This window comes from Micromesistius poutassou (assembly GCF_964030765.1).
Source record: "Micromesistius poutassou genome assembly, chromosome: 8".
Taxonomy (NCBI): domain Eukaryota; kingdom Metazoa; phylum Chordata; class Actinopteri; order Gadiformes; family Gadidae; genus Micromesistius; species Micromesistius poutassou.
The window spans coordinates 13,999,125-14,024,901 of record NC_140278.1 but is presented as its reverse complement, the minus strand read 5'-3'; the positions used below and the strand labels follow the sequence as shown (position 1 = coordinate 14,024,901).

Below are 25,777 nucleotides of genomic sequence, written 5' to 3'. Positions count from 1 at the left end.
GGTTCAGGTCTAAAATGTATTGGATTAAATTAGCTTCCGAGATCATGGGCTTTTGTCACCATGTACCATTTTCTCTCCCAAATTTTCCTCCCACGGATACCCATAAAACCGCACCATGTTGATTCCTCATTCTCATCTCCCTCTCCTCTTCCACCTTTCAGCACTACTTCAGCTGACCCCATGCTAATGCGCTCCTACTCGCCAGTCAGAGACTAAACAATTGGTCCGGTCAATCTCATACCTCATTTTACATTACCAGTCCCTTAGTAGCCGTTTACACATCTCCTGAGATTGGAGAACTCGCGTGGGCCTCGCCCTATAGAAAGCAACGCATCACCACGACAGTAAGTGTTTGGGTCCGATGTGTCAAGAGAGCAGTGTCCGAAAGGGCCAGGCGGCCTCCGCTGGTGTATGAGCGCAGATACGGACAGAAACTATTGCATAAACCATAGAGTGCAGGAACAATGCCTGGGAAGGGAGGACAGCGAGTCTTGTAGATGTTTTAAGCCTGGGATGAATGTCTTGGTTATCTCTGTGTTCACCAGGGACTTAAAGCTTTCAGGCATGTTGGCAGCAACCTCTGTAACTTTAAAATATTTTTAAAGTAAGCCGGGCAGAATGACATGCAGCAGTAGTCCTTTGAAGCAGTGAGAGCTGATTTTAACCTCTCATTCTAGTCATCCTGTGATGTCTTTGGTGCATAGATTGCTTTAGTCTTAATTCAGTACCCTCTCGTTAACCAGAGGGTACTATTTTTGATCACCCCTGAGATTCTGGAAAACTGTCGATTTAGTTAGCTGTTATATGGATACCATGCACATTTTCTTGATTCCTACCATCTATAGGTGGAGGGAAGAGATAGTGAGATCAGCTTGAGATGTTTCCAGTAGAACATTTCTTTTGTTTGTTTGCTACTGCCATATTTCTTTACCATTTATTGGTCAAAACATGTGCAATACCTTGGATACCTTGCTATCAAATATAAAATATTTCAGGTTGTCGAAGACAAGCAAACTAGAGTTGGAAACGTGGCTCTTCCTCTGTTCTTCTCTTTCTGTCTGTCTCTCTGTCTGTGTCTGTCTGTCTGTCTGTATCTCTATATCTCTCTCACGCTCTCTCTCACGCTCTCTCTCTCTCTCTCTCTCTCTCTCTCTCTCTAAATCCACTATCTCTAGCTTGCTCTCCTCTCTCATAAGTTGGATTTCTCCAGCCTTTCTGTACACATTGTTCTTCTGTTCTATTCCTGTACCCAACCCTGTTTATCCTGGATATCTCTGAATAAAATGCACACAGCTGATGTGTATATATATAGCTGAAACATGCAGTGTATCTAAACTCTGCTTAGCCTAGCCTCTCAAATTAGGCCAATGGTTCTCCTGCACCCAAGGAATTAAGTATTATTGTGTTAGTAGTTCTGTACCGCAGACTCTTCCTTTGAAGAGCCGCAAGTTAAGGAAACCAGAGATACATCAAAGGCACGGCAAAGAAAATACTCATTAGAATACTTATGTTTCAGCTTTGTCTGGTAATCTCTCGTATTCTCCCCCAACCCCTGCTGAGACCTCCAGGCAGCTGCCTGTGGTGACGGAAAATATAAAATGTTTTACGTGGCCGGGAACCATTTGAGATTCCTGACACGGTGTCCTAAGTATCTCCACCGACTCTCATCCTGTGGCATTTTCCACCTGGGTGGCTGTACCTGAGCATTCAACCTTTGTGTGTGAGGGTGTCAGACGGCGATCTCTCCCTCTGATGGGTGTAATGATGAGTGCAAGGCCTTGCCGCCTCACAGCTTCGCCGGCCTTGTGTGAAATCAGTGGATACTGGAGGTTTTTATAGCAAAAATAATTTATTTTTTGATTTGACGACTTTCCCCTTAGACATTAGCCAGTGATTAAATAAAATCTAGCATTATATGTTTTATTGAAGCTGTGGATCACTTTGTGTACAACTTTTATGGCATTTTTGTCAGCAGGCGATATATATAGATAGATTATGTTGCCTTTCAGAGAAGGGACGATTGAAATGTATTGGAGGGCGTGGATTAATTAATTTAGGATATCAATAAAATGTGAGCTGGTTGTTTATTAAAATACATACTCACTAAACATCCCTCCAAATAACCTCCTGTATCATAGTGAAGACAATTATAGATGAACCTGCAATCAATTTCATACTGAGCGCCTTTGCTCTGCTTAGATTAATGGCACCTTCAATTAGTCTTCAAGGTACTTTGTGTTGCTTTGTGTTTCTGAGTCTAACAGTAGGACATACAATGTTACTAAGTCTCACAGTAAGACAAGCAGTGTGTCTGTTCCTCAGAATGACAGACTGAATATCGCAGTAAGACAAGCAGTTTGTCTGAATATTGCAGTAAGACAAGCAGTTTGTCTGAATATCGCATTAAGACAAGCAGTGTGTCTTCTCAGTAAGATAAGCAGTTCAACACTTACATTAATGCTACAGGTGATCGGTGCAAGTTGTAGAATATTGATGAATTGCTTTTGCACACACAGGCAGGCAGGCAGCCAGCCAGCCACTCACACCACTCACACACACACACACACACACACACACACACACAATTTCAGAATAAAAAGTAAATATAGTAAAGATAAAGAATAAAAAACAATGAAGAAAGAACTAAAGGAAAAGAGACACATGGTGAAATTAAATGAAACGTTTCAAAGTAGACATGAGTATGGCACTTCATCCCTTCCCCCGTCTCCATACACCATCCAGACTCCCCCGTCCTCTCCGACATGCAGCAGCTCAGCCTTGGCGTTTAACCCCAGCCAGACAAGCACCCGTCTGCAGACTCACCAGGGTCGCTCTAGCACTCAATCAGGCCCCACTCCGTCCTTAGCCCTCGTTCAACCCTCCCCTCCCCACAATGTCTTCTACTGGTGCCACTACCCCTGTCCCCCCCCTCCTCCTACCTCTTTCACCGCTAAATTTCAAGCTTAATTTATCTTTCCTTTGACAACATTACACACTGAGCTGTCTCATTCTCAGCCCAGGCCTCACAGCTAACCCCAATTTCTTCACATCCCATGGAGGTCCGTGGGCACCGGTACAGCCCAGGGAGGGGTCATCGTCCGGTCAGGGTTGTGATGCCGATTGTTGCTGTAACAGAGCCTCTGTGGTCCAGAGGGCCGGGCTATTTCTGTCCTGCCCACTAAGAAAAGACTGGAATGGTGGCAGAGGTCCTGGGTGGGTCCGTGTGCCTGTAAGGTGTAGAGCGCAGAACCCACGAGATAACCTACACAGTGTTCTTGTACAAACAACATATTACACCACCTTACATTACATTACACATTTGTCCAAAGCAAGGTGCATTTGACAGTGAAGATATAACCACGAAAAGTGCAGGAATCATTTGAGTACAAAACACGTGCTACAATATAGAAACAAGAGATAGAATAATTAATTGTTTCTTTACAGTCTGACCTGAAGAGTTTTCAGACGGAAGATGGGTATGGTTTCAGCTGTTCTGAGGTCAGTAGCAAGCCATTAAGCATGGTAGTGGACGGGCTGGGGTTCGTGGTCCGACCATGTCCTGGATTTGGGATGGGCCGGAGCAATACGCAGCACGGTAGGCAAGAACCAATGACCTGAATCGGGTTGAGCAGCCGCCAGTAGTCAGTGTAATGAAATTGGGCGTGGGAGAAATTGGGCTGCTGCATTGTGGAGAAGCTGCAGAGGATAAATGGCACATGCAGGCGTAAAGGAGTCTCCGTTCTCTAGACACAAGATGACAAGAGCCTGGACCTAAACATGCTATTGGGCCTTTATCTCAAACTAATTGCGAGGTATTGCTGACATCCACCTGTTTCACTTACCTTTTCTGTGAACTTAAAAGTATTTCATAACTGTGCGTTCACACCAAACGCGATGGGGCGACACAACTTGAATTGCGAATTGGGCGAAATTTGTGGCTAGAAAAACCTGCGGCAAGATTTGACTTGTGGCGCGGCATAAAAGCCCTGTCACGGGCGAGTCCGTTCACGAGGATTTGCAGCGCGACACTTTCGCTCAAGTTGAAATATTTGAACTTTGCTGTGACATTCGCGTGATGACAGCCAATCAGCATTCACTCCCTGGGTGACGTAACGTAACAGCCAATCAGCGTTCAACCGGCCAGGCCAATCGTTCCCTGCACTCCGCAGTGAACCGCAGCATGGAGGAGAAAGTGATTGTTGCCGTTTGCGACTCCCGGAGCTCTATATGTAATATTATATAATATTATATAATATAATATATAAATATCTATATAATATAATATATAATATCACGGCCAAAAGCTGTTTGCACCTCTGGATGATATGAACCCATAAACGACGCCACGACGGGCATTCCGACGTCTCTCCCTCTTCCACAACAGGTAACGACATGCAATGGTGGTTATCTCGGCCATGGTTGAGAATGAATTGGCATGAAGCACCGTTGGCGGGCAAAAGATGTGGTGCGACAAAGTTCACCTCATAAAACTTGCACAGAGACAGATTATGATTTGTCGCGCTGCAAAACTTGGACGACAATGCGACCCGGCGACAAAAGTGTCTTTTGGTGTGAACGCACAGTAAGGCCCATTATGAATGATGGCAGTGCTATATGGCGGCAGTTTATAAACATTTCAATTGGCCAAACGTACATGAAATGCATATCCGTGGTAATTTAAGGTACTTTGCATGTCATAACTTCGTAAAAAAAAAATCTAACCCTTTTGACGGGCACCCTTTGATAACCCGGCACTGAAGCCATTGTGCTGAGCGATGACTCAGGGCTGTCCTGACAACTGGCCAATGGAGAGGCGTCCTTGGTGCGGTAATGCCAGCCCTCAACCCCGAGTGTCTCGTAACTCCCCCACAATTCTCAGGGATGGTGATTTGATATTGATTAGGTTTCATGGGACGGACCGTCCACCTTATTGTTTCACAGGCCTGCTATGGAGGCCTGTCCCCCATCCCTGGAGTCGCATGACCCTGTGCTGCTGGTATTATCTGCTGTTATGGCCTCACAGCGCCCTGTGTCCAGAATGCTCAATAGGCCCCATGACTCATAAAATACATTGCGCTTCCTGGTAAAGCCATTATTTCTGAGGGCCCCAAGGACAGTAGCCAGATGTATCCATCTCTTCGGTCCTCTGCTTTAATGGCCCCCCTCGCTTCTCTTGCTGCGCCGCAGCTTGCTAGTGTGTTTCTGGCATGACAGAGGTACCCGGAGACCTGACATTCTCAAAATGTCTACGATTTTGTTCCTGTGCAGATTTCAATGATGGCACAAATTACGATTGACATTTATGTGTTTCCTCGTCTTCCTCAGGTGCTTATCGAGGCGATGGTATCCAGGGATGGGCGGGGCTACATCGCCATCGACGACATCATGCTGCTCAACTATCCCTGCTGTAAGTGGTTCTCTCCTGCTGCACTTCATAAACACCAGCTTCACAAAGTTGTTTGGGAGCAACAGGTGCTACCTCAGAATATATAAGGGAACGTTTTCGACATAAAGAAAAAGTGCACATTCCCATTTACTGGCTCCACTAAAAGCATTGTTTTCCTTTTGGCCTTGAAGTAGGTTAAAGTTGCATTTTAGAGTTCACATCCTGGAGGTTTTCCATCACACAAACAGAAAGAGTAAAGATTCTTGATCCTGTGTTCTCCTGTGTGACCTTGCGGTGCAGTTCAGACTTTTTTGTGTTAGGCTGTGGCCATCTTTAAAGGACAGCAGGTTGACATGTGCACAGTCCTTGACTAATTCTTGTGCCTAAAACCAGAACAAGGCCACTCTCACCACAACTTACAAACTTTCTGACCAATTGCTGAGCAAGGGAGGACTGTCCTAACACTAATGGTCCACTCTGCTTCCCACATTGACCATTAAAACCTTAACGTTTCCTTGTTCATGTTTTGGAAAACAAATAAATTCTTAGAACTGCTTCTTCATATTGCAAATGCGTAATCTGAGAACATGGCTCTTAAGAGTGGAACCACCAGCAGCTATGTCGTCAATAGCAAGGAAATTGATTCCCCCTCCCCCTTGTACCACCCAGAGATTTGGTGTTTTTCTCTGTGAGACAGCAGATGGTATATTCTCCATGCTCCCACTGTGACCATTAAATAATGAAGAGTCTCATCAAGCCCTGGGCCTGCTGTCTCATGTGGCTCATGGCCAGGACGAGGAGAGGGAGGGGAGTCAAGGAAATAACTTAAAATCAAAGTCAATTGTTTTCAAAGTAGAAGGAAAACCACTCCTGCTGAACAAGCTTCTCCTCGTGCATTGTGGGTAAACCGCTGAGCAGAGCTGACATTTCTGTTGTCCCCTCCTGAGCCTGAGTCTTTGACTCCGTAACCAATGTTGCAGTCAAATAAAATATTGATGGCGCTAAAGGGTCCTGGGGACGAGATCTGACACATTTAGCTGTATAACGCGCCACTCCTTGCCAAGTGAACAGCCTGTTCCCTTCCCTCCCCTTCCCCTCCATTCACGCTTGTTTGGGTGTTTGCTTATGTTTGGCTCTCCAACATGAATTATGAATTAACCTTATGAGGGCGAGTCACTTGAAGGCAACATGGCCACCTGTGGGTACACATTCATGCAGATCTTCCCTCCTACTTACACAAACACCATCAATAGGATGTCACCCATCCTTTGCCAGATGCAACCCAATGTAGCGTGCAACTAAACAGCCAACGGCTGAGAGCCACAACATCTGCTCCTCCCTCACGCCCTCTCTTCCCCGCTGCTCTGCCATCTTCAGCTGTCAATCATCTAGAGTGACAGGTCAGATTGTCCTTCCATGTTTTTTTTCTCTGTAATGGCAGGTGATGTTGAATCCTATTCCTCGCTGGTTTGTCTGAGCAGGGGTTGAGCTCTCTTTGCTCTTCTGTTAATCATAGAGTCTGCTCCCACACTCAGTGACTCAGCGGTGAAAGGAATTCTGGGACATCATTAGCAAAATTGCGACTGATTCGTCGCCCCTCCCTCAGTGGCCTGGCCGTCTGTAGATACTGTGCTCGGCTAGTTTCATTCTGGTGACTATTGAATGTCCATTGATAAAAGACTGGAACATAGCGTTGTTTCAACATTTTCCAGCTAAGTAAATACATAAATGCGATTGGCCACTGATTGAAGGATTGACATCTGGATAATAGCAGAAAAGCATAATAAAAAAATGGCGTTGTCTTAATCTGTCATCCAGGAATGGGACAATCTGCTGCCTGCCAAACATATTCCCATTTATGTTTTTGATAAAAAGAACAAAACACCTTGATGAAATTGTTACTTGTGCTTCCATCTGGCCGGTATTTGAAAGGTATTTTATGAGCTCTCTTCTTCCTCTGTTCTACCATGTGTTTCTACTTTCTGTCTTTGTAGATAAGGCACCGCACTTCTCCCGGCTGGGCGATGAGGAGATCAACGCAGGACAGAACGCCACCTTCCAGTGTGTGGCGGCCGGCCGCGCGGCAGAAGCTGAGAAGTTCCTGCTGGAGGTCAGTTGAGTAATGATGAGACTATTCTCTCTTCACTCCTGTGGGTTCCTTCCTCTTCACAGTGTGCACGCTATACAAAGAACGACTCCTTTGAATGCCCCATTTTTCATTTAATGATATCGAGTGTGTTTTGGTTTAGGTTTATGTCTGAGCCGTCAAGCCTTTTCTGTGTTATTATTGCCACCACAAATTGTTGTAATTGTGTAAAAGGACTATTTTGAAAGATCCATCTGGAATAAATCCTCGAAGATGGGAGTGTTTGTGTGGACCCACAAGGGCCTCACGGCTCATGAACCCATCGGGTGGCGCGTGCCATTATTCAATTCAAGTGGAAGCTCTGCGTCAGATATCTCCCTCTTCATCTGATATGGGGATATCTCCCTTTTCATCTGCCAACGGGCACTCTGTCAGGCCGCACTGCTTCGCTGGCATGCCGTCTGTCAGTCCAACTCTGGTGGGAGCAACTGTCTCTACGGTCTGAAGGAGAGTTCAAAGTGATAAATAAGGTGCGAGCTCTATTTTATGCTGCAAGGCCGGTTTCTCCTTTTGTCTCTTATTGAAAGAACCAGAGCAGACACAAAACGTATGGTTGACACCAAGTTCCATCACGTGATTCACATACCTGTTTGATGCAGATGAGCTTAGACCCGTCCTCTGTGTTGTGTAGAACTGATTCTCGATGAAAACGCCCATTCCCAAGCCATCTTAACAGTCTTATAATCACCTGGTTAAGAGTGAGAGGGATGCTCTTCAAACTATTATTGTCACAGCAGATGGTAATGAAGGTGACACCTCAGGGGTTTACCTGGCACACCGAAACAGTGTCGGGGTCTCCCATCCCCACTCCTTTCTTATGATGCCTGCGCTATCATCTTCCACACCCACGTGCCTGCTGGTTGGTTGGCTCTGCAGCTGCAGCCCATCTGACACACGCCAGATTAACGGATCATTCTGTCATTTCCTCACCAATTAGCTGCCGCCAGATTGTTTATGTTTAACATCAGGCGCACACGCAACACACGCACACTCGCTTAATTGATTAGGTCTGATTTCCCCAAGCTGTGCTCTACAGTCGACGTGCTGGATGGAAACAGGAGACGTTAAGAGATATCAGAGATATGGTTATAAAGATTGATGGAGAGATAGTTAAGAGATATGAAGAGATAGTTAAGATATGATGACAGATATGGCGAGATAATTAAGATATGAGGAGAGATAGTAATGCGATATGGAGAGACAGTTAAGAAAATAGGAGAGATATGGAGAGATAGTTAAGATATGAGGAGAGATATTGAGAGATAGTTAAGATATGAGGAGAGATAGTGATGAGATATGGAGAGATAGTAAATACATGTGGGGCAGTGGCGATTTCTCTAAGACTGCAAGGGAAGCTCAGCTTCCCCTAAAATTAAAAAAATGAAATGGTCAAATATATACTGTTGTGTTCACATTTCATTGACTAAAAATGCGTTCGAACACGTCCATCTCGAAGACGAGTTCATTCTGAATCAGACGCTTATTGGCCTACTCGATCCTTCTCATACATTCCCGTAGCATCACAGCACATTTGCCGGTTGAAGATCAGCGTCCATCGACTTCAATGGGGCTGCATAGAACAGCTTTTTTTAGTGCGTCAAAAGTCGACGGCCATTGGATAATGCTGCGATTATGTCCCTCCCACGGACGCGCAGCGTCTCTGGGGGTGAATGGAGGAGTGGGCTGGCCTGGAAGCTGAGCTTCTGCGTGATGATTGGAGGGTCCCTCCAAAATGAGTTGCCGTTTGATTGACATCGATTTTGAACTATAACACCTCTTTAGTCCTCAGTCCCATTGCAGATTTTGCAAGCGAGTCGAAAGACGAACTGCAATCTATTTCTTGATATTTGCTTGGGAAATTGCTAGACAATTTTCATTGTACATTTCATACACCTATACACACAATTCCTTGTTTGAGTTTAACATAATTCCAACATTTTCTTGTTCAAGTTTAATATCTTTTTGGTAGTTGGCCATCACTTTGATTCAGGGAGCCCGAGGTCTGAACTTCAAGTCCTGTATTCAGATCAGGACATGCAGGGTGACAGGGGAAAGCTGTGTGATTTCTTGGTGTTCCTTAAAGACATGGAGTTGGACAGTGCAATGTCTCAGCTTTACAAACTGTTCTCATTAGTGGCAACAATTGGAGCTACATCTGCAGGTGTATAAAGGAGCTTCTCCGGTTTAAAGTGGCTCAAGTCCTACACCCGTAACGCAATGGGCCAAGGCCGTTTAAGCAGCCTGGCTCTGCTGGCCTTTGAGAGGACACTGGTCAAGTGACTGGAAAAGACAGCTAGTTGGTATGACAGGGTTACATAGCATTTCCTTGAAAAGGAACAGAGAGCATAATTTACATACACATAAATTGACAATTTATATGATGTAGGCCAAAAATGAGCTTCCCCTCTTTGAAAGACCAGCAGCCACCACTGATGTGGAGATATAGTTAAGATATGAGGAGAGATATGGAGAGATAGTTAAGGTATTTGGAGATCAGAGATAAGGAGAGAATGTTAAGATATGAAGAGGGATAAGTAAAACATGAGGAGAGATAGTTATGAGATATGGGAGATAGTAATGAGATAAGGATAAATTGTTACAAGATGTGAAGAGATAGTTAAGATATGAGGAGAGATATTTAAGAGCTTAAGAGAGATAATTTAGACATGAGGAGAGATAGTTAGGCAATATGAAGAGATAGTAAAGATATGAGGAGAGATAGCAACAAGATAAAGCAAGATAGTTAAGAGATATGGTCAGGAGATGCTGCTTTCGGGGACTGCACTGCTCTCATCAGTTGTGTGTGTGTGTGGTGTGTGTGTGTTTGGGGCCTGTGGTTTCTGCGGTCTGTGGTTGTTTCGGGGCTCATAAACACAATTCCAGCGCATTCAGGGGGATGCTATAGCATAAACCACACGACTCCCAATGGAGCCCTGGGTGGGCACTGGAGCAGCTCGTTAAACTGGGCGGAGCACGGATGCTGTGCTGCACCCTTAAGTATATATGAGAGAGAGAGAGAGAGAGAGAGAGAGAGAGAGAGAGAGAGAGAGAGAGAGAGAGAGAGAGAGAGAGAGAGAGAGAGAGAGAGAGAGAGAGAGAGAGAGAGAGAGAGAGAGAGAGAGAGAGAGAGACCTTAACTGGAGACTCTAGACGTGTCATGTTGTAGTGGAAGTTATCGAGACTGAGGCTGGAGATGCCAGCGTCCGTGGAGAGGGAGAGACCATGTGAGAAATTGCTCCGAGGCGTCCACACTGTGCACCGATAGACTTCCCTCTCTTTCTCTCTTCCCTCTTCTCTCCCCATCTCTCTCTCCATCCCTCTCTCTAGCTTCCTCTCTTTTCTCCCTCGCTGGCTCTCTCTTTGTCATTCCATCTCTTGCACTGTAAGCCTCCCTCTCCCTGTGTTTCAAACATGTTGATGTTGATGTTGTTCCCGGCCTCTGCTGTCATACCCGGGTCCTGGGTTCTCATGAAACCCGGTGCTGTGAGGGGAGCCTCATGTTCTCGCTCTCCTCTTTCTGTTGTTCTGTTCCCTCAGAAAACACACAAGAACAACACACACACAAACAACACACACTAAAACGCACAGTGCAGTTTTATCTGCAGGACTGCATATTGAACCACATGGGCCCTCGTGTTCTCTACAAACTTGAATTCATCGTCATCATTAAGGCTTAATTTGAGGGGGAAACGTGCGTGGTTGATCTCCCCTAATCCTCCATTTAGGGATGAAATATTAATAATAATATCTGGTATTAACATGCGGTTCATTCTCATTTGTTCCATGATTAAATTGGTTAGATGGTCGTTCCATTATATCAAAATGACACACAATTGTCCTCTTTAATCACTCCATTCCACTAACAAAGGCCCGCGATGGCAATCACTTAAATCCATCATGGTATGTTAACGGTTTTTATTAAGCCTCGCAAGGGTCCTGGAGTGTGTGTGTGTGTGTGTGTGTGTGTGTGTGTGTGTGTGTGTGTGTGTGTGTGTGTGTGTGTGTGTGTGTACATGTTGATGTTGGAGGGGAGGTGTGTTATAGTTAGGTGTGTTTGTTATTTGTTCCTGACCTTGTTTATCTGTCTGTCTGTCTGTCTGTCTACCTATCTTTCTGTATAACTATCTGTCTATCTGTCTGTGTAACCGTCTGTCCATCTAGACTATCAGTCTGCCAGTCACCCTGCCTGTCTCCCTGTCTATCCGTCCTGCACGCTCTGATTGACTGTGTGTGTGTGTGTGTGTGTGTGTGTGTGTGTGTGTGTGTGTGTGTGTGTGTGTGTGTGTGTGTGTGTGTGTGTGTGTGTGTGTGTGTGTGTGTGTGTGTGTGTGTGTGTGTGTTACCCAGAGGCAGAGCGGTGAGGTGGCGGCCGTGGCGTCCGTGAGGCACCTGAGTCACCGGCGCTTCGTGGCGTCCTTTCAGTTGGACGGCGTGCAGCGCTCCTACCAGGACCTCTACCGCTGCGTCACCCAGTCGCCTCGGGGCTCCGGGGTCTCCAACTACGCCGAGCTCATTGTTAAAGGTGAAGTGGGACTCTCTGTTCTTTCTCCTTTCTCTCTGTCATGCTACTTCACTCTGGCTCTCTCTCTCCCGCTGTGGTTCGCGCTGTCGCTCTCTCTCTCTGTCCTCCTCTCTTTATTATTCTTTCTCTGTCTCTCTCATTCTTTCCCTCTTCTTCTGCTCTGTTGGTCTCCATCAGGCCTGCTTTGAGCGCTGACAGACAGGCAGACACACAGTATGGTGGGCCAGCAGGCAGCTCGCTCATGACACGCTTTAAGTAAAAGAGTTTAAAACTGAGGATGATCAGGTACCAGGGTCATCAATCATTTTCTAATTTGGCTTTCAGTTTTAAGGTCGCCAGGGGATTATTTTGGTTGGAAAACAACAAGATAAACCATCACGTTTTATACCAATAGCGTCTTTCAAGCTCCTCGTTTACATATATCACCCGAGGCAGAACAACATAAGCAGCTCAGCAGATCAAACCAGGAGCGGTGGAGTGGGACAGGAGCTCTTACTGAGGACTAATTCAGGAGCTCTCTGGGAGGAGCTTTAAGTGAGGTGCTCTTAGTGAGGAGCTCTAAGTGAGGAGCACTGAGTAAGGGGCTCTCTGTGAGGAGCTCTCTGTGAGGTCTGACAGTCCCAGCAGCGTTGAACTCGACTCTCCCTCTCTGTTCTATCCATCCAACCTGTACACTGTCCGTTTGTCTGTCCTCATGTCCTACCAATTGCCCCCCCCCCCCCCCCCCCCCCCCCCACACACAATGCACGCTGAGTATGAGAGAGAGAGAGAGAGAGAGAGAGAGAGAGAGAGAGAGAGAGAGAGAATTGAGGGGTGAGTTAATCCCGGTAGTAGATTAGGAGGCAGGGATTATGTGGGGTGTGGTGATACTTTAGTGTACAACAGAGCGTCCTCTTTGTGTAGGTGTTACTAAACCCCGCCTGCAGCTGTCGGTAAAGCCGGCCTTCGGTGATGGAAGCTGTGACATCCCCTGGCACTCCTGCACACTGAGGAGTTACTGTTCCTCTCCTAACACCTCCCTTCTACTCATTTAAAGTGACACACACCTCCTATCACCATCCTTCTCTTCACTTAAAGCGACAGACACCTCCTATCACCACCCTTCTCTTCACTTAAAGCGACACACACCTATCACCACCCTTCTCTTCACTTTTAGTGACAAAACCAACTTTGTGAAGCAAAGTTAAATATGTAAGAGGAGGTGAAGAGGCGGTCACAGATTAAATCCACTCAAACTGCCCCCATCCACGCTATAATTTATCTTCTGTTTAATTTCACACCCACAAAATTAGAGACTTATACGTCCCTTGAAGCACATCGCTAATTTTTAATTAGTTTAATCGCCAATGCTCCTGAATTGGTGCACAATGTGCATCATGTTAAAGAAGTGAAATGCTTGTTGAAATGCTTGGTTGAAAGAAAACACACTCTTCAGCAATTGGAATAAATAAAAAATCAAAGCCATTTACCGTAACATACTTTCTTGAGCACTTCCTTTCGACAAAAGGCGAGTTTGAAACGAGGAACGTGTTCAACAGACTAAAAGCTGAATGTTTACAAATGATCTCTATGAAGAACGAGGTGACAAAACCATGAGTACATGCCAACTAAAGATATGACTAATAGAACGAAACACCATGAATATTACGGCGAGGGAATAAACAGAATATCTATGTCAACTCCTGGCCCTGGACTGTCAGAGAGGAGTGGGAGAGTTGTTTACTGGAGGACTCGCTCACTGGCTGGCTGCTGAATTCTTACAATTGGAGCTTTAGCACAGAGGCAGTCATTTGAAGCCTACAGAAGAGCCCGAGTCGTAGGCAGAGAGAGGCAGGGAGGCAGGGGTGAGGTAGAGGTAACGTTGGAAGCCCTCAGAGAGGAGGACGGCCATAATAGACACTGCGCCTCTGCAGGAATGAGGGCTTAGTCACGGCCTCAGATCTTAGCCTGATCTTTGTCCTCATTTTCTTCCTCACATTACCCCCCCCACACACACAAGCACACGAACACACACACACACACACACACACACACACACACACACACACACACATTGTTGTCTATGTAATTGCTTAGTGGCTGGGGTCTGCCACTCACTGACATTTAACCGGTGGCTCTGAAATGAATACTTGCTTGCTTGGCAATCTTTACTTACACCGGTGCGTGGTGCTTTCACTTTGGCTTTCATCCTTGTCGACTTGTAGAAGTAAAAGGCAGTGCTTGCTATGATGTACATTCATAGATACAGCGTAAAATTCCTGGTAAAAGGGACAGGGCTCACACACATTCCTTAAACTGTTCACAGCTGCTGTTTCACTTGCTCCTTTTTCTGAGATTTATGCCATGTCTCCGTGTCTCATTACTTGCTTGGACCGAGAGATGCCTGTTTGAACACACTGACCTTTGACCGTTATTTTGGCCGCCTCAAGGGGTCATTAAAAGTCTCACTCGGCGCTGACATAGCTGGAGATGAGGTGTTTATTTCCCCCCGGTGTACATCATTTAACCATCTATTTTCTATTTACCTCCTCAGCAACAAACATGGTTCCACTCTTTCAGAGCAGCTCCCCGCGTTCCCAGCGATGCAATAAAAACAATCCAATTAAACACCTTCTCTTCTCCTCGGTGTCGCCGACAGTTCCCCCGTCGCCCATCGCCCCGCCCCAGCTGCTGCGGGGCGGCTCCACCTACCTGATCATCCAGCTCAACACCAACTCCATCCTGGGTGACGGCCCCATCATAAGGAAGGAGATCGAGTACCGCGCCAGCCAGTCGCCCTGGTCCGAGATCCACGGGGTCAACATGGTCACCTACAAGCTGTGGCACCTGGACCCGGACACCGAGTACCACATCAGCGTCCTGCTGACCCGGCCCGGCGAGGGGGGGACGGGCCCCCCCGGACCCCCCCTTGTTAGCAGGACCAAGTGTGCAGGTGAGTTGAACCTAGCTATCGCTAGGTTCAAGAGGGGGTGGTGGAGGGAGTTACGTTATACTCTGACAACATTCTCCTGGGATGTGTTGTCATGTGGGGGGGATTGTGAGAGGACCTGTTATAAATACTGTTAGTTATTGTTGTGTGTGGTGTCTAGGGTTTTTGATGCCTGGCCAATGGGTTCTGTGTTCCATTCCACATTCTACTTGCTGGATGCGGACATCCTGCTTGATGCATCCTACTTGAAGGTGAGGGCATCATTGCATGATGCCCTCACCTTCACCGGCTCCTTGATGTATATATCTGAATTCACTTGGTCACGATGGATAAGAAGCATCTGCTGAATAGCTGGATAATATTTAAACAATCATGGAGAGTAGTTAAATGTATTGAAGATCGTTTCTGTTTCATACACTGTTCGTGCTTTGTGTGTCGTGTCTGAAGCAGCAGAGATGTCCAACAGCCGGACTCTGAGGACAAGTCTTATATAACGATCGGCCTGCATCTCGGCTGATGATCTGCTGCTGCTGAGTGGAACCGATGCATGGTTCTGTGTAGCCTCTTATAGTGTGGTATACACACTTATCTTCACAAGAAAAGTGCACATTCACTTAAAAATCTCCAAACTGTGACAAAGTGGAGATTAAAAACAGAATTCTGTGGGAAAACATTTGGTAAAAAAAAAAAGAAAAACGGTTTGATGCGGTTTTTGCAGATAACGGCTTCGGCTCCGATTCATGTTTCCACTGAGAGAGAAGGCTGGAGCTACAGTAGTATCATCATGATGTCAAAAGAAATAACACCACAGAGAATGTGCTTAAACTCCAAGGCACGCTAGATGTATAGGCTACTAGAGTGGGTGTGCACACACACACACACACACACACACACACACACACACACACACACACACACACACACACACACACACACACACACACACACACACACACACACACACACACACACACACACACACACAGATGAGGGGAGTAAGTTCAAAGTGTAGCAGGTCTCGTATTGTCTTCTGAAAGCAGACCTTTAATGACATGTTTTCCTGTCATGGAGACGGATCGTCCATGTAACTGATGTTCTCCTCAGGTGCTAAACAGGAAGTTGCGATGTAACCAACGAAGCACGAGTGTGTGACATATGTTGTCTGCATGTCTCCCCCCAGAAGCTATGAGAATACTGAGCGACTGATCACAGAACGTAACGAGTTTTCCCTCATCGCTGGCGTCGTTCTCCCTCCAAAAAAAACAAACAGCCAACATTCATCCCATTGTTTCTTCTCTGTGGTGAAAACGTCACTAGTGATCAGCGCTCATTCAGCACTCTCATTCGCTAACGTTGTACGGCACATGAAAGGACCTTTGGAAAAATAGGACTCTCCTCCAGAGCGTGGCTCACCTTCCTCGACCTCCAGGAGAACCAGCTTCCCGCAGGTCCGGCCCCGAACCATCTGGTCTCCAGTCCCCTGCTGACCCCCCGGCCCCCCCTGGGGCCAGAGGCTGATTCAGTTAAAGCACGAGCGGAGCTTGCGGGGTTGCCGAAGCCATCTCCGCTCGCTGGTAATTAGCGCGGCGAACAGAAGGGCTGCTGGAGCGCCTCGCTAGCTGGGGGAGCAGGAAAAAAAACGGAAAGGTTGATTTTCCTCTTCCAGAAGTGGATTCATGCCACGATGACAGACTGGATCTTCCCTGCCCACTCCATTAGGTCGCCCACACACACACACACACACACACACACACACACACACACACACACACACACACACACACACACACACACACACACACACACACACACACAGCACCACTTGTGAGTATGGCAGGGCCTCTACTCTCGGTTGGGAGCTGTTAAACTAATGGCCGTAAACGTGAACACGGTCTCCGGCCGCCCAGCGACCACGCAGGTGTGTGTGATGAGCCGATGCTGTGATTAGCAGCCTGATGCCTCGTTCGACCGGCTCCGCCTCACGCAACGTCATGGCGGAGTAGAGAACAGTTGTAGTGTGTTCGGTCCCCAAACTCCATTAGTGGGGCCCCACCTGCTGCCGGGTCACTGGGCCGGCGGGAGAGGCTGCTGGCTCAGGGGGGGGGGGGGGGGGAGAGGGAGAGAACATTAACATGAACACACTCTGGGGATGGGAGAGAAGGAGAGCGACAGAGAGAGAGCAGGGATACAATTAACTTGAACACATAGTGCCTCCTGTTAAGGTAGAAAATCTATCTGAGTAGCTGAGTTCCGGAATGAGTGATATGAATGTATGTACGTACGTAGGAGGGATATGCATGTATGTATGAGGTGATATAAATGTATGTATAAGGGAATATGAATGGAAATATAAGTTGCTATTAATGTATATATGAGGTGATATGAATATCTACGATGGGATATGAATGTATATACTGTGGCAACCCGCCTTCTTGAGTGAACCGCCTCGCCCCAAACAGCACATGATTCTCTTAGTTCTTAAGCCACAAAGGCGCTTTTAATAATACAAAAGAAGGATCTCTTACTTAAAAGAACGAAAAGATAATTGGCGGAATCCACAGCCTGGTTCCGCTGGGTGGACCCACCACAGCCTGGTTTCGCTGGGTGGACTCACCACAGCCACAACTGGTCTGGTCTCTCCAAACACCCAAGCCAAGAGAGCCCAGAATGTGCCTTCAAGCAGGCTATTTAAGGTCTGCTCTCCACTGGCCCTCAGGTGCTCTGCATCAAGTTGATTGGCAAGGGCCGGGTTGCCACAATATGTTGTATATGGGAATGTTAATATTAGGACATATGAATGTTAATGTGAGGGCATATGAATGTATTTTAGGGTATATCAAAGTATATACAAGGGTATATCAAAGTAATGCACGGATGTATTTGAGTGTATACGAGGTAATTAGAATACATTTATGCAGGGATATGAGTGCATCTGAGAGTCAAAGGTGTGAGGACCTTGGGGTTGATCTAGCAGTGAGGACAAGCTCAAATCCAGCTGACTGTTGCACTTCACTTTCTCTCGCTTCATATTTATTCTGACCCATCATGTAGCTGGAGGCGGGGATCTGCAAGTGTGTAATTGGCTAACAACGAACACAGAATTGGCCAGCAGTACTCAACTTTTTTCCCGGGGGGGAAGACCATCTAAAGAATCTTGTCCGGACAGCAATGTTTCCAGATGGGATAAAGTGTATGTGAAGGATTCAAATCAACACTGTGTAGACTGGACACTCCAGGAATACAAAAATATCAGTCAATAAAGTCATTAAAATCCCCTTCTGAAAACTTTTAAACTCACTGAAATACGTTTCCTTTGGTAGAATCTGAAACAAGGCTTAACCCCGCCCCTTTTCAGTATTTGGTTTCCGGCCCAGGCTCTGAGCCATCCTCAGAAGTTCTGCTATAACAGTAGGACTGCTAGGTCAGAGCTTTGGTCAGGCGGAGATGGACCTCGCTCAGCCCACACCAGGAACAGCTGCGATCCGTCCCCCACAGCCACGGCCGCATTAGCAGAGCTTCTAATACAGAGCCCGGGGCATTAGCCTAGCTTCCCTTGCACCCTGTGCAGGCTGGCCCCCCTCCAACACACTGGTAGGCGAGGGGAGCTACCCTGTAGCGCCTCACACTACAGGGTGCCAGCGAGTGGGCTGCAGGGGGGACCAGTGGCATCAGACCAGATCGGGTCGGCGAGGCGAGGCCGAAACGACACAAAAGTCCATTTTGAGAAGTCCAACAAAGATGACACTGTTGCCTCTGTGGTGCCGCTTTCATTAATTCAGAGGCTAAATGCCTCTCTTTATATAGCCTCACTGCAAAGACTATCAATTGCGCCATTAAGACAATCACGGAACACACTCAGAGAACTGTTCACACTGCGTCCTGCTGGGTCCGGGCGTCTGGATAAAGCTTATCTATCAGCGCTGTCTGAATAAACCTCCAAAGACCGTACGAGGAAGTCTCATGGAGTGGCTATACAAAGCTGTATCAAGAATGGACCTGCCGTGGGTCATGCTGGAGAAAACAGAGCTCTCAGTGGTTGTATGTGTGCAAAGAGGACAATAACAAAGTGACTTGGTTAGTGAGTGTGAGTTAGTGAGTGTGCATTGTTGTTGCAAACAATGACAGAATGTCCCCAAAAAGAAGCGCACCATTTTCGAAAATAAGCCAATAAGTTGTGTGTGTCTGTGGTGTGAATATTCCTGAGCACAAATCCATTTGTCTCTGGCGCCTTTCAAATCCCTTTCTGTATTTTTTCCTGTGCTCACTCTCGGTGCTGTGCGGTGCTGTGCGGTGCTGCGCGGCGCTCCTCATTGATGCATTAGCGGCTTATTTTAGTTCAAATCTGCAGTGCAGTCAGAACCCCTTTGAGTGTGCGAGTCAGAGCAAAACGGCAAAGACCTTGGCACCTCACCTCCAAGCGTGCCGAGCTCCCCTTGTGCTCCACATCCTCGCTGTCGGTCCCGGCCGGCCCCGGCCCATTACTCAGCTCACACCGTAGGCTGCGACACGGCAATACGATACATTACGGAGAATATTGCATGGGAAAATATATTTTTAAAAAAGCCCCATCGATTGTGGGGCTGATTGAGTGAATAATGGCCGTTGACAAATGCCTTCATTGATATTGGGCCGGGCCGTCCTTGACTTACCCCCCCTCCTTCCCACCCTCAGCGTTTTCCTGTCCGACGTCCGTCCAGAACAGTGGCCGGCCTGTGCCTTGGGGGACAGAGGGTCTCTGTACTAGCCGGTGGGAGGAGGCAACAGACTGAGCTGTTGTTTCATCAGTGGATCTGAGAGACACAAGGGATGGGTGGGGGGTAACCCAGCAGTGACCAGAACTTATTCAGCAGATACTAAAAATATGTGATCTGACCGCCGCGTTGACCCAGCAGTAAAACTAACCAGAGGATTTAGATGCCCTTGTGTTGGCGTTAGCATTTTTTTTGTGTGTGTGTGTGTTTCGCTTGTACTCTACCCCAAGGCAGAGAAGCATAACTACTGGAGAGTCGAGTGGCTCGCTGCCTCTGAGGCAGGGCGGGTGGGACCATGGCAGCTACCCACAGCCTGTCCGATTAATTAGCCTAATTGGGATGAGTTCCTGTGTTGCCACGGGGACCTGGGTGTGTCGTGCTGACGGTGAACCACGACCCCCCCTCATGTCCTAGCAGGACAACACGCGTCATCTAGCTGCAGCCGACAGCTGCAGAGATCGTTCTGGAAAGACCTATCAATTCTGGGGATTAATGTGACTTTCTATCTCTCCTGCTTTCATCCTCCCTCCCTCCCTTCCTCTCCTCTCCTCTCCTGTCCCCTCCGACCTCACTGCCGGTCCTCTCCCCTCCTCCCTCCTCCCTTACCCCCACTCCTCTCCCCTCCTCCCTCCCCCATCCCTCCCTTCCTCTCCTCTCCTCCCTCCTCCCTCCCTCATCTCCTCTCTTCTCCCTCCTCTATCCCTTCCTCTCCTCTCCTCTCCTCTCCTCCCCCCCCTCCTCTCCTCTCCTCCCCCATCCCTCCTCCCCCCCCTCCCCCCCTCAGAACCCATGCGCGCCCTGCGGGGTCTGACTGCCACGGACCTTCAGGCCAGGCAGCTGTCTCTGCAGTGGGAAAGCCTGGCGTTCAACCTGACGCGCTGTCACACCTACTCGGTGTCCCTGTGCTTCCGCTACGCCACAGCGGGCGGAGGCGGCGGTCACAACACCACCGTGCGCGAGTGCCTGGCGGTGGAGCACAACGCGTCTCGCTTCACGCTCCGCGACCTGCCGCCCTACCACGCCGTCCACGTCCGTCTGGCCCTGTCCAACCCGGAGGGGAAGAGGGAGGGCAGGGAGGTCGCCTTCCAGACCGAGGAAGACAGTAAGTCATGAGGGGGGGGGAGGTGGACTGACACACAGAAGGGGGGGGGATGACACACAGAAGGGGGGACTTGGCTATGATTCAAACAATTGCGGCATAAACCGCAGCTATGTCATATCCTGAATTTAATCCTACTCAAAACGCAGTCAGGACAGGTGAAGGACTCTGGCTTACAGTGAGCGGTATCGGAGACAAACGTCGCTGCAGCTATTCTTAAAGCAGTGGTGCCGTGCTGAAACATGGCAGCAGAAGCAGCTGGTCTGTCTCACAGACGGCGCATGTGTTCAGCATGTGTTTTGGTTCACTTCAATGCTGTGTCTACTGTGCCCCGCTGTTATGGGTCTATTGTGTGTTCTGACGGCAGATTCTAGACCTGCTCAGCACCTCAGATGATCGTTGTCTCATGCGTCACTCCCACATTTAGCTGCACAATAGCCCACACAACATTTTGAATCCCCGCTCTGGAAAGACCTCAGACCTTCAGATATCATTCAAACTAACTGCATCTTTGAAGGATAAACAAGGACTGAATATTTCATTACTTTTATTCTGGTAGAGGTAGTTATCTTATCCATTCACTAAAAGGCTTTCTTTTTCTTTTACAAATTATAAGAGTTACATTCGAGCCCATCCAGTAAAAAAACTTCTTACCATTGCTTGTTTTGTCTTGTGTCTGCGCTGCAGAGCGTTTTTTGAGGGTGAAATCAATTCTTCGGTGAAGAAAGTCACAATGCTGAGTTCTATTCTCAGAAAACCACACAGAAAAAGGTTATTGAGATGGAGACATTGCCAGGGAGATATCAGGATTCATAAAGAATACTGTATGTTTGCGTAATCTTAATTATAATGGTTTCTGACAAGGCAGTGTTTCAAAATAATAGTGCTGTCAGCTGTCAGCTATTTTATTTTATTATATTATCACAGTCCGTTAGAACTATTCTCCACAGGTTTGCCATTTAAATATCAAACATGCATCTACACACGCGAGAGGTCAGGGCTCTTGTGTTCTTCACATTGTGTTCTTTGACATTGTGTTTGTATTAAATAATGCATGAGCGTGCACTTGACTATACTAGACTATACTATTCTCTACTGTACAGTGCTGTGGAATACTAAATCATAGTATACTGCACTGTACTATACAATACTTTACTATTATATACTATAATGCACTGTGCTATACTTAAGCAATAGATCACGACAGGCTGTGGTATACGGTCATTATACCACAGTTAAGGGGCGTTGTCCGTCCCGACGCGCAGCGGAGGGACGGCGACCCCCTTCACTGTGGTATAATGAGCGTATACCACTGACTGAAGTGATCTATTGCTTTTATAAAACGGTTACGTAAGTATGGTGAAATGAAAGTCATAGACACCCGCAATTTTGAAAGAGCTAGAAAGTCGGAAAAGCATTTTTTTTAACAAATACAAAAAAGTAGTCCCTCCTGGCTGCCGGCAAAGTGTACGGTGGTTGCTATGCAACACACTGTAGCGTCCTTCAGAGAGAAGGCTAGAGACGGTAGCTCGGTTCGCCGGCAATTTAGCCTACTATCGAGTTCACTCACCGTGTGCCTATTGCTTTACAACATTTCCACCCTCTCCAGCAATCAACATGTTTTTAGGCTTCAGTGAACTATGCTATTGCTTTTATATATAAATAAACAACAGTTCAAGTTAGGCACGGAGTGATACTGAACTCTGTAAACTGAACGGGCGTCATAGCTGTGTGTATTTAAGCCACCCGTTTTATAATATACTGTACTATGCTATACTATAATATACTTTGCTATACTATACTGTACTGTAATGTAGAATACTAAACTATAATATTCTAAGCTATTCCGTACTGTACTATATGTAAGGGATAATGTATATAACGCCGGTCATTATCGGGAAATACGCCTCGACAGGGCAAACCGGACACCGAAGCGGAGTCGTCTTGCTTCACCCTGAAGGGGCTTATTTTAGATAATGACCAGCTATGTTCTATACATTATCCCGCTTATTACACGGCTACTTGCTAAAAAAAAAAAGTCTTTTTACTATTTATTTGTTACCAGCATTTGTAGTGTTAATTAGCAGAGAAATAGTCCGCTAAAGATGTTGACATCGCTTAGCAACTGAATCCACTGGGGTTGATAAGTTACCGGACTACTTGCGGAGTGATACGAAAGACGGCAAAAAATCCACTTTCCTTGACAGTGATAATTATTGAAAAATAATTCACCACCGGAAATCGAGAAGGCCCATGCAAGTGAACGGAGCATTCCACAGCACTGAGAAGAGCTGTGTAATAAATTATACTCAATAACACGCAAGTTTAAGCAAGCACTCAGATTGGTCAATTCCCATTCTTGAGTGTGTTTAAATCCCTGGTGAAAGAACGGACAAAAAGATTGCGCTAACTAGCCGAAACTACTTTCATGAGCCTAGTTTCCATAACAATGTTCAACTGACCAAGAGTCGGCTATCGTTACTATAGGAACTATTTTATGATGGAGATGAACTCGGGCAGAAAGCTTGAATTTGAGGGCAAATTAACTGAAAATATTTTACAATATTGTTGATAATGAAGATGGTTTGTGTTATTGAATCGCAATCTTACACGAGATGGAGTTCTTGAATATCATTATTAGTACTTGAAGCACAGCTGTAGGAACGAGGCGCTTGCACCGAGTTCCGAAGTTCCGAAGTTTGTGTAAGATTGCTTAAATAATATATACTGCTTCCGATGCCTGGTGATATTGACACAAGATGGTCATCCCAGAATTAGCATCAGCTTCCATTTCCCTGAGCATGTGTTTGTTCTGCCCTCCCCACCCTAGTTCCCGGTGGCATCGCGCCAGAGTCCCTCACCTTCTCCCCCCTCGACGACATGATCTTCCTCAAGTGGGAGGAGCCTGTGGAGCCCAACGGCCTTATCACCCAATACGAGGTGAGGAGAGGAAACTGTTGTCTCCTTTTAGAGACCTGCAGGCACGATGAGCTCAGAGGGGCGTGTTACAGTAGTGGGTGAAACATGGTTTGGAGAAATACATTCATATTTGTCAGCCTCTCTGTGTAAACCAGTTTACTGAATGAGTTTCCCCTAGTGCTGTTCTTATTGGGTCCCTGTAATCAAACACGGCAAAGAAACAGAATTTAACTCGTGTGTTGGTGTTTCAGCTATGCAGAACGAAAACCCAGTTCAGAGGAAATGTTTACCTTCCCCTAACAAGGCACAGATCTTGTTCTACGTTGTTATTGTTTCCCCGCCAATAAATCAAACAACCATCCGCCAGCATGAGCAATACCATCTTCCACCACCACCACAACAAACACCACCACCACCACATCCACCACCACAACCACCACCACCACCTCCATCACCTCCACCCTACCACCACCACAACAAACACCACCACCTCGACCCTACCACCACCACAACAAACACCACCACCATCACATCCACCACCACTACCGCCACCACATCTACCACCTCCACCACCACTACCTCCACCACCACCACCTCCATCCTACCACCACCACCACAATCACCATCACCACCACCACCTCCATCCTACCACCACAAACGCCACCACCACCACCACATCCACCACCACTACCTCCACCACTACCTCCACCCTACCACCACATCCACCACCTCCACCTTCAACATTACCTTGTCTACAAGTCCCACACCTGAAGCCAAGGCATTCTGCTAATGACTCCTTCCTCCTTCCGCGTTCATAACTCTGGTCCTGAGAGTGGTGCAGAGTAGCAATGCAGACAGCGATACATCAGAAGTCCCTACACAAGCAAGCCCTCTGGCTCCCTTGGCCTGTCCTCGCCAATGTCGCTTCAAGGATGTTATTAAAGTGGATTTGTGGTTTGACATATAAAACTGGAGGCTGAGCCCCGCCCTCCATCTGTAGCGCTGAAGTCTCTCTGTGGGACGGCCAAAGGCTTTATCCAGACTATAGAAATCCTCTTCATTTCTCTCTCTAATTAAACCATTGACCAGTCTGCCGGAGTCCATCGACCGCAGCATCCTGGGAGGGCACCCTCCGCGGCGCTGGTCTCTTGCTCCCGTCTTTTTATCTCTGCCTTTGTGGGGCGAGACGCAAGGTCTTGTTAGCGTGTTCAGTCTCGGGGTGGCTCATAATTCTATCTTCAAACTTAGCAGCTGTGAAGATCCATTCAACGCCTCCTTGGATCATCTAAAGAGCCTGTGGTTTGGCTTCAGTAGCAGCAGTGTGTGTGTGTGTGTGTGTGTGTGTGTGTGTGTGTGTGTGTGTGTGTGTGTGTGTGTGTGTGTGTGTGTGTGTGTGTGTGTGTGTGTGTGTGTGTGTGTGCGTTTAATGCCTTGGGTCTTTTGATGGTGCCAAACTGGTCATATTAATGCAGTATGCCCTCAGTTGAGAAAGATTGCAATAATGAATGTTCTGTTGTTCCAAAAGGTATTTTGTGTTTGAGTTTCACCTTGTGGTCTGGGGAAGTTATCCATCACATACAGGGGACAGAACACAGAGGACGTTCTCACAAAGGAGTATGACATTAAGTATGACATTATTATAAGCTAAGTTAAGCATGGGAATCATTAGCCTTCCGCATTGCCAAATTAATCTATCAGCTGCCTGAATCTGTTTCATTTTGAAATGCCAATGGCAGCTACAGCCCACTCCCGTAAACCAATAAACCAACGTACAGCCAGCACATTGATTTAGAAATGCTCATTAGTTAAAAACTCAAGTGGATCATATCACAAAATCGATTCAACTACAGCAGGTATTGATGAGAGACAGACAATGTACATCAATCTTCCCATGGCGGATCAGAGATGATCTGGACGGTGTTTAATGGAGACACCCAAGAAAGGCTGCATCTGTTAACCATAATGCAATACTTTAAGACCAGACTTCGCAAAGACCATCATCTTGTTTTCTTTTCTTCTCCTTCA

General features: G+C 46.9%; 1 protein-coding gene across 1 annotated transcript in view; it reads left to right on the top strand.

Annotated features, from left to right (window-relative positions):
- ptprub (protein tyrosine phosphatase receptor type Ub) overlaps positions 1 to 25,777 on the top strand; it is a 143,083-nt gene that overhangs the window by 71,258 nt on the left and 46,048 nt on the right. Inside the window, exons 4-9 of the mRNA XM_084471924.1 lie at positions 5,326 to 5,407; positions 7,381 to 7,496; positions 11,880 to 12,054; positions 14,693 to 14,986; positions 20,519 to 20,836; positions 23,664 to 23,773. Coding sequence (XP_084328050.1) covers positions 5,326 to 5,407; positions 7,381 to 7,496; positions 11,880 to 12,054; positions 14,693 to 14,986; positions 20,519 to 20,836; positions 23,664 to 23,773 — 1,095 coding nt within the window. The remainder of the gene's footprint in view (positions 1 to 5,325; positions 5,408 to 7,380; positions 7,497 to 11,879; positions 12,055 to 14,692; positions 14,987 to 20,518; positions 20,837 to 23,663; positions 23,774 to 25,777) is intronic.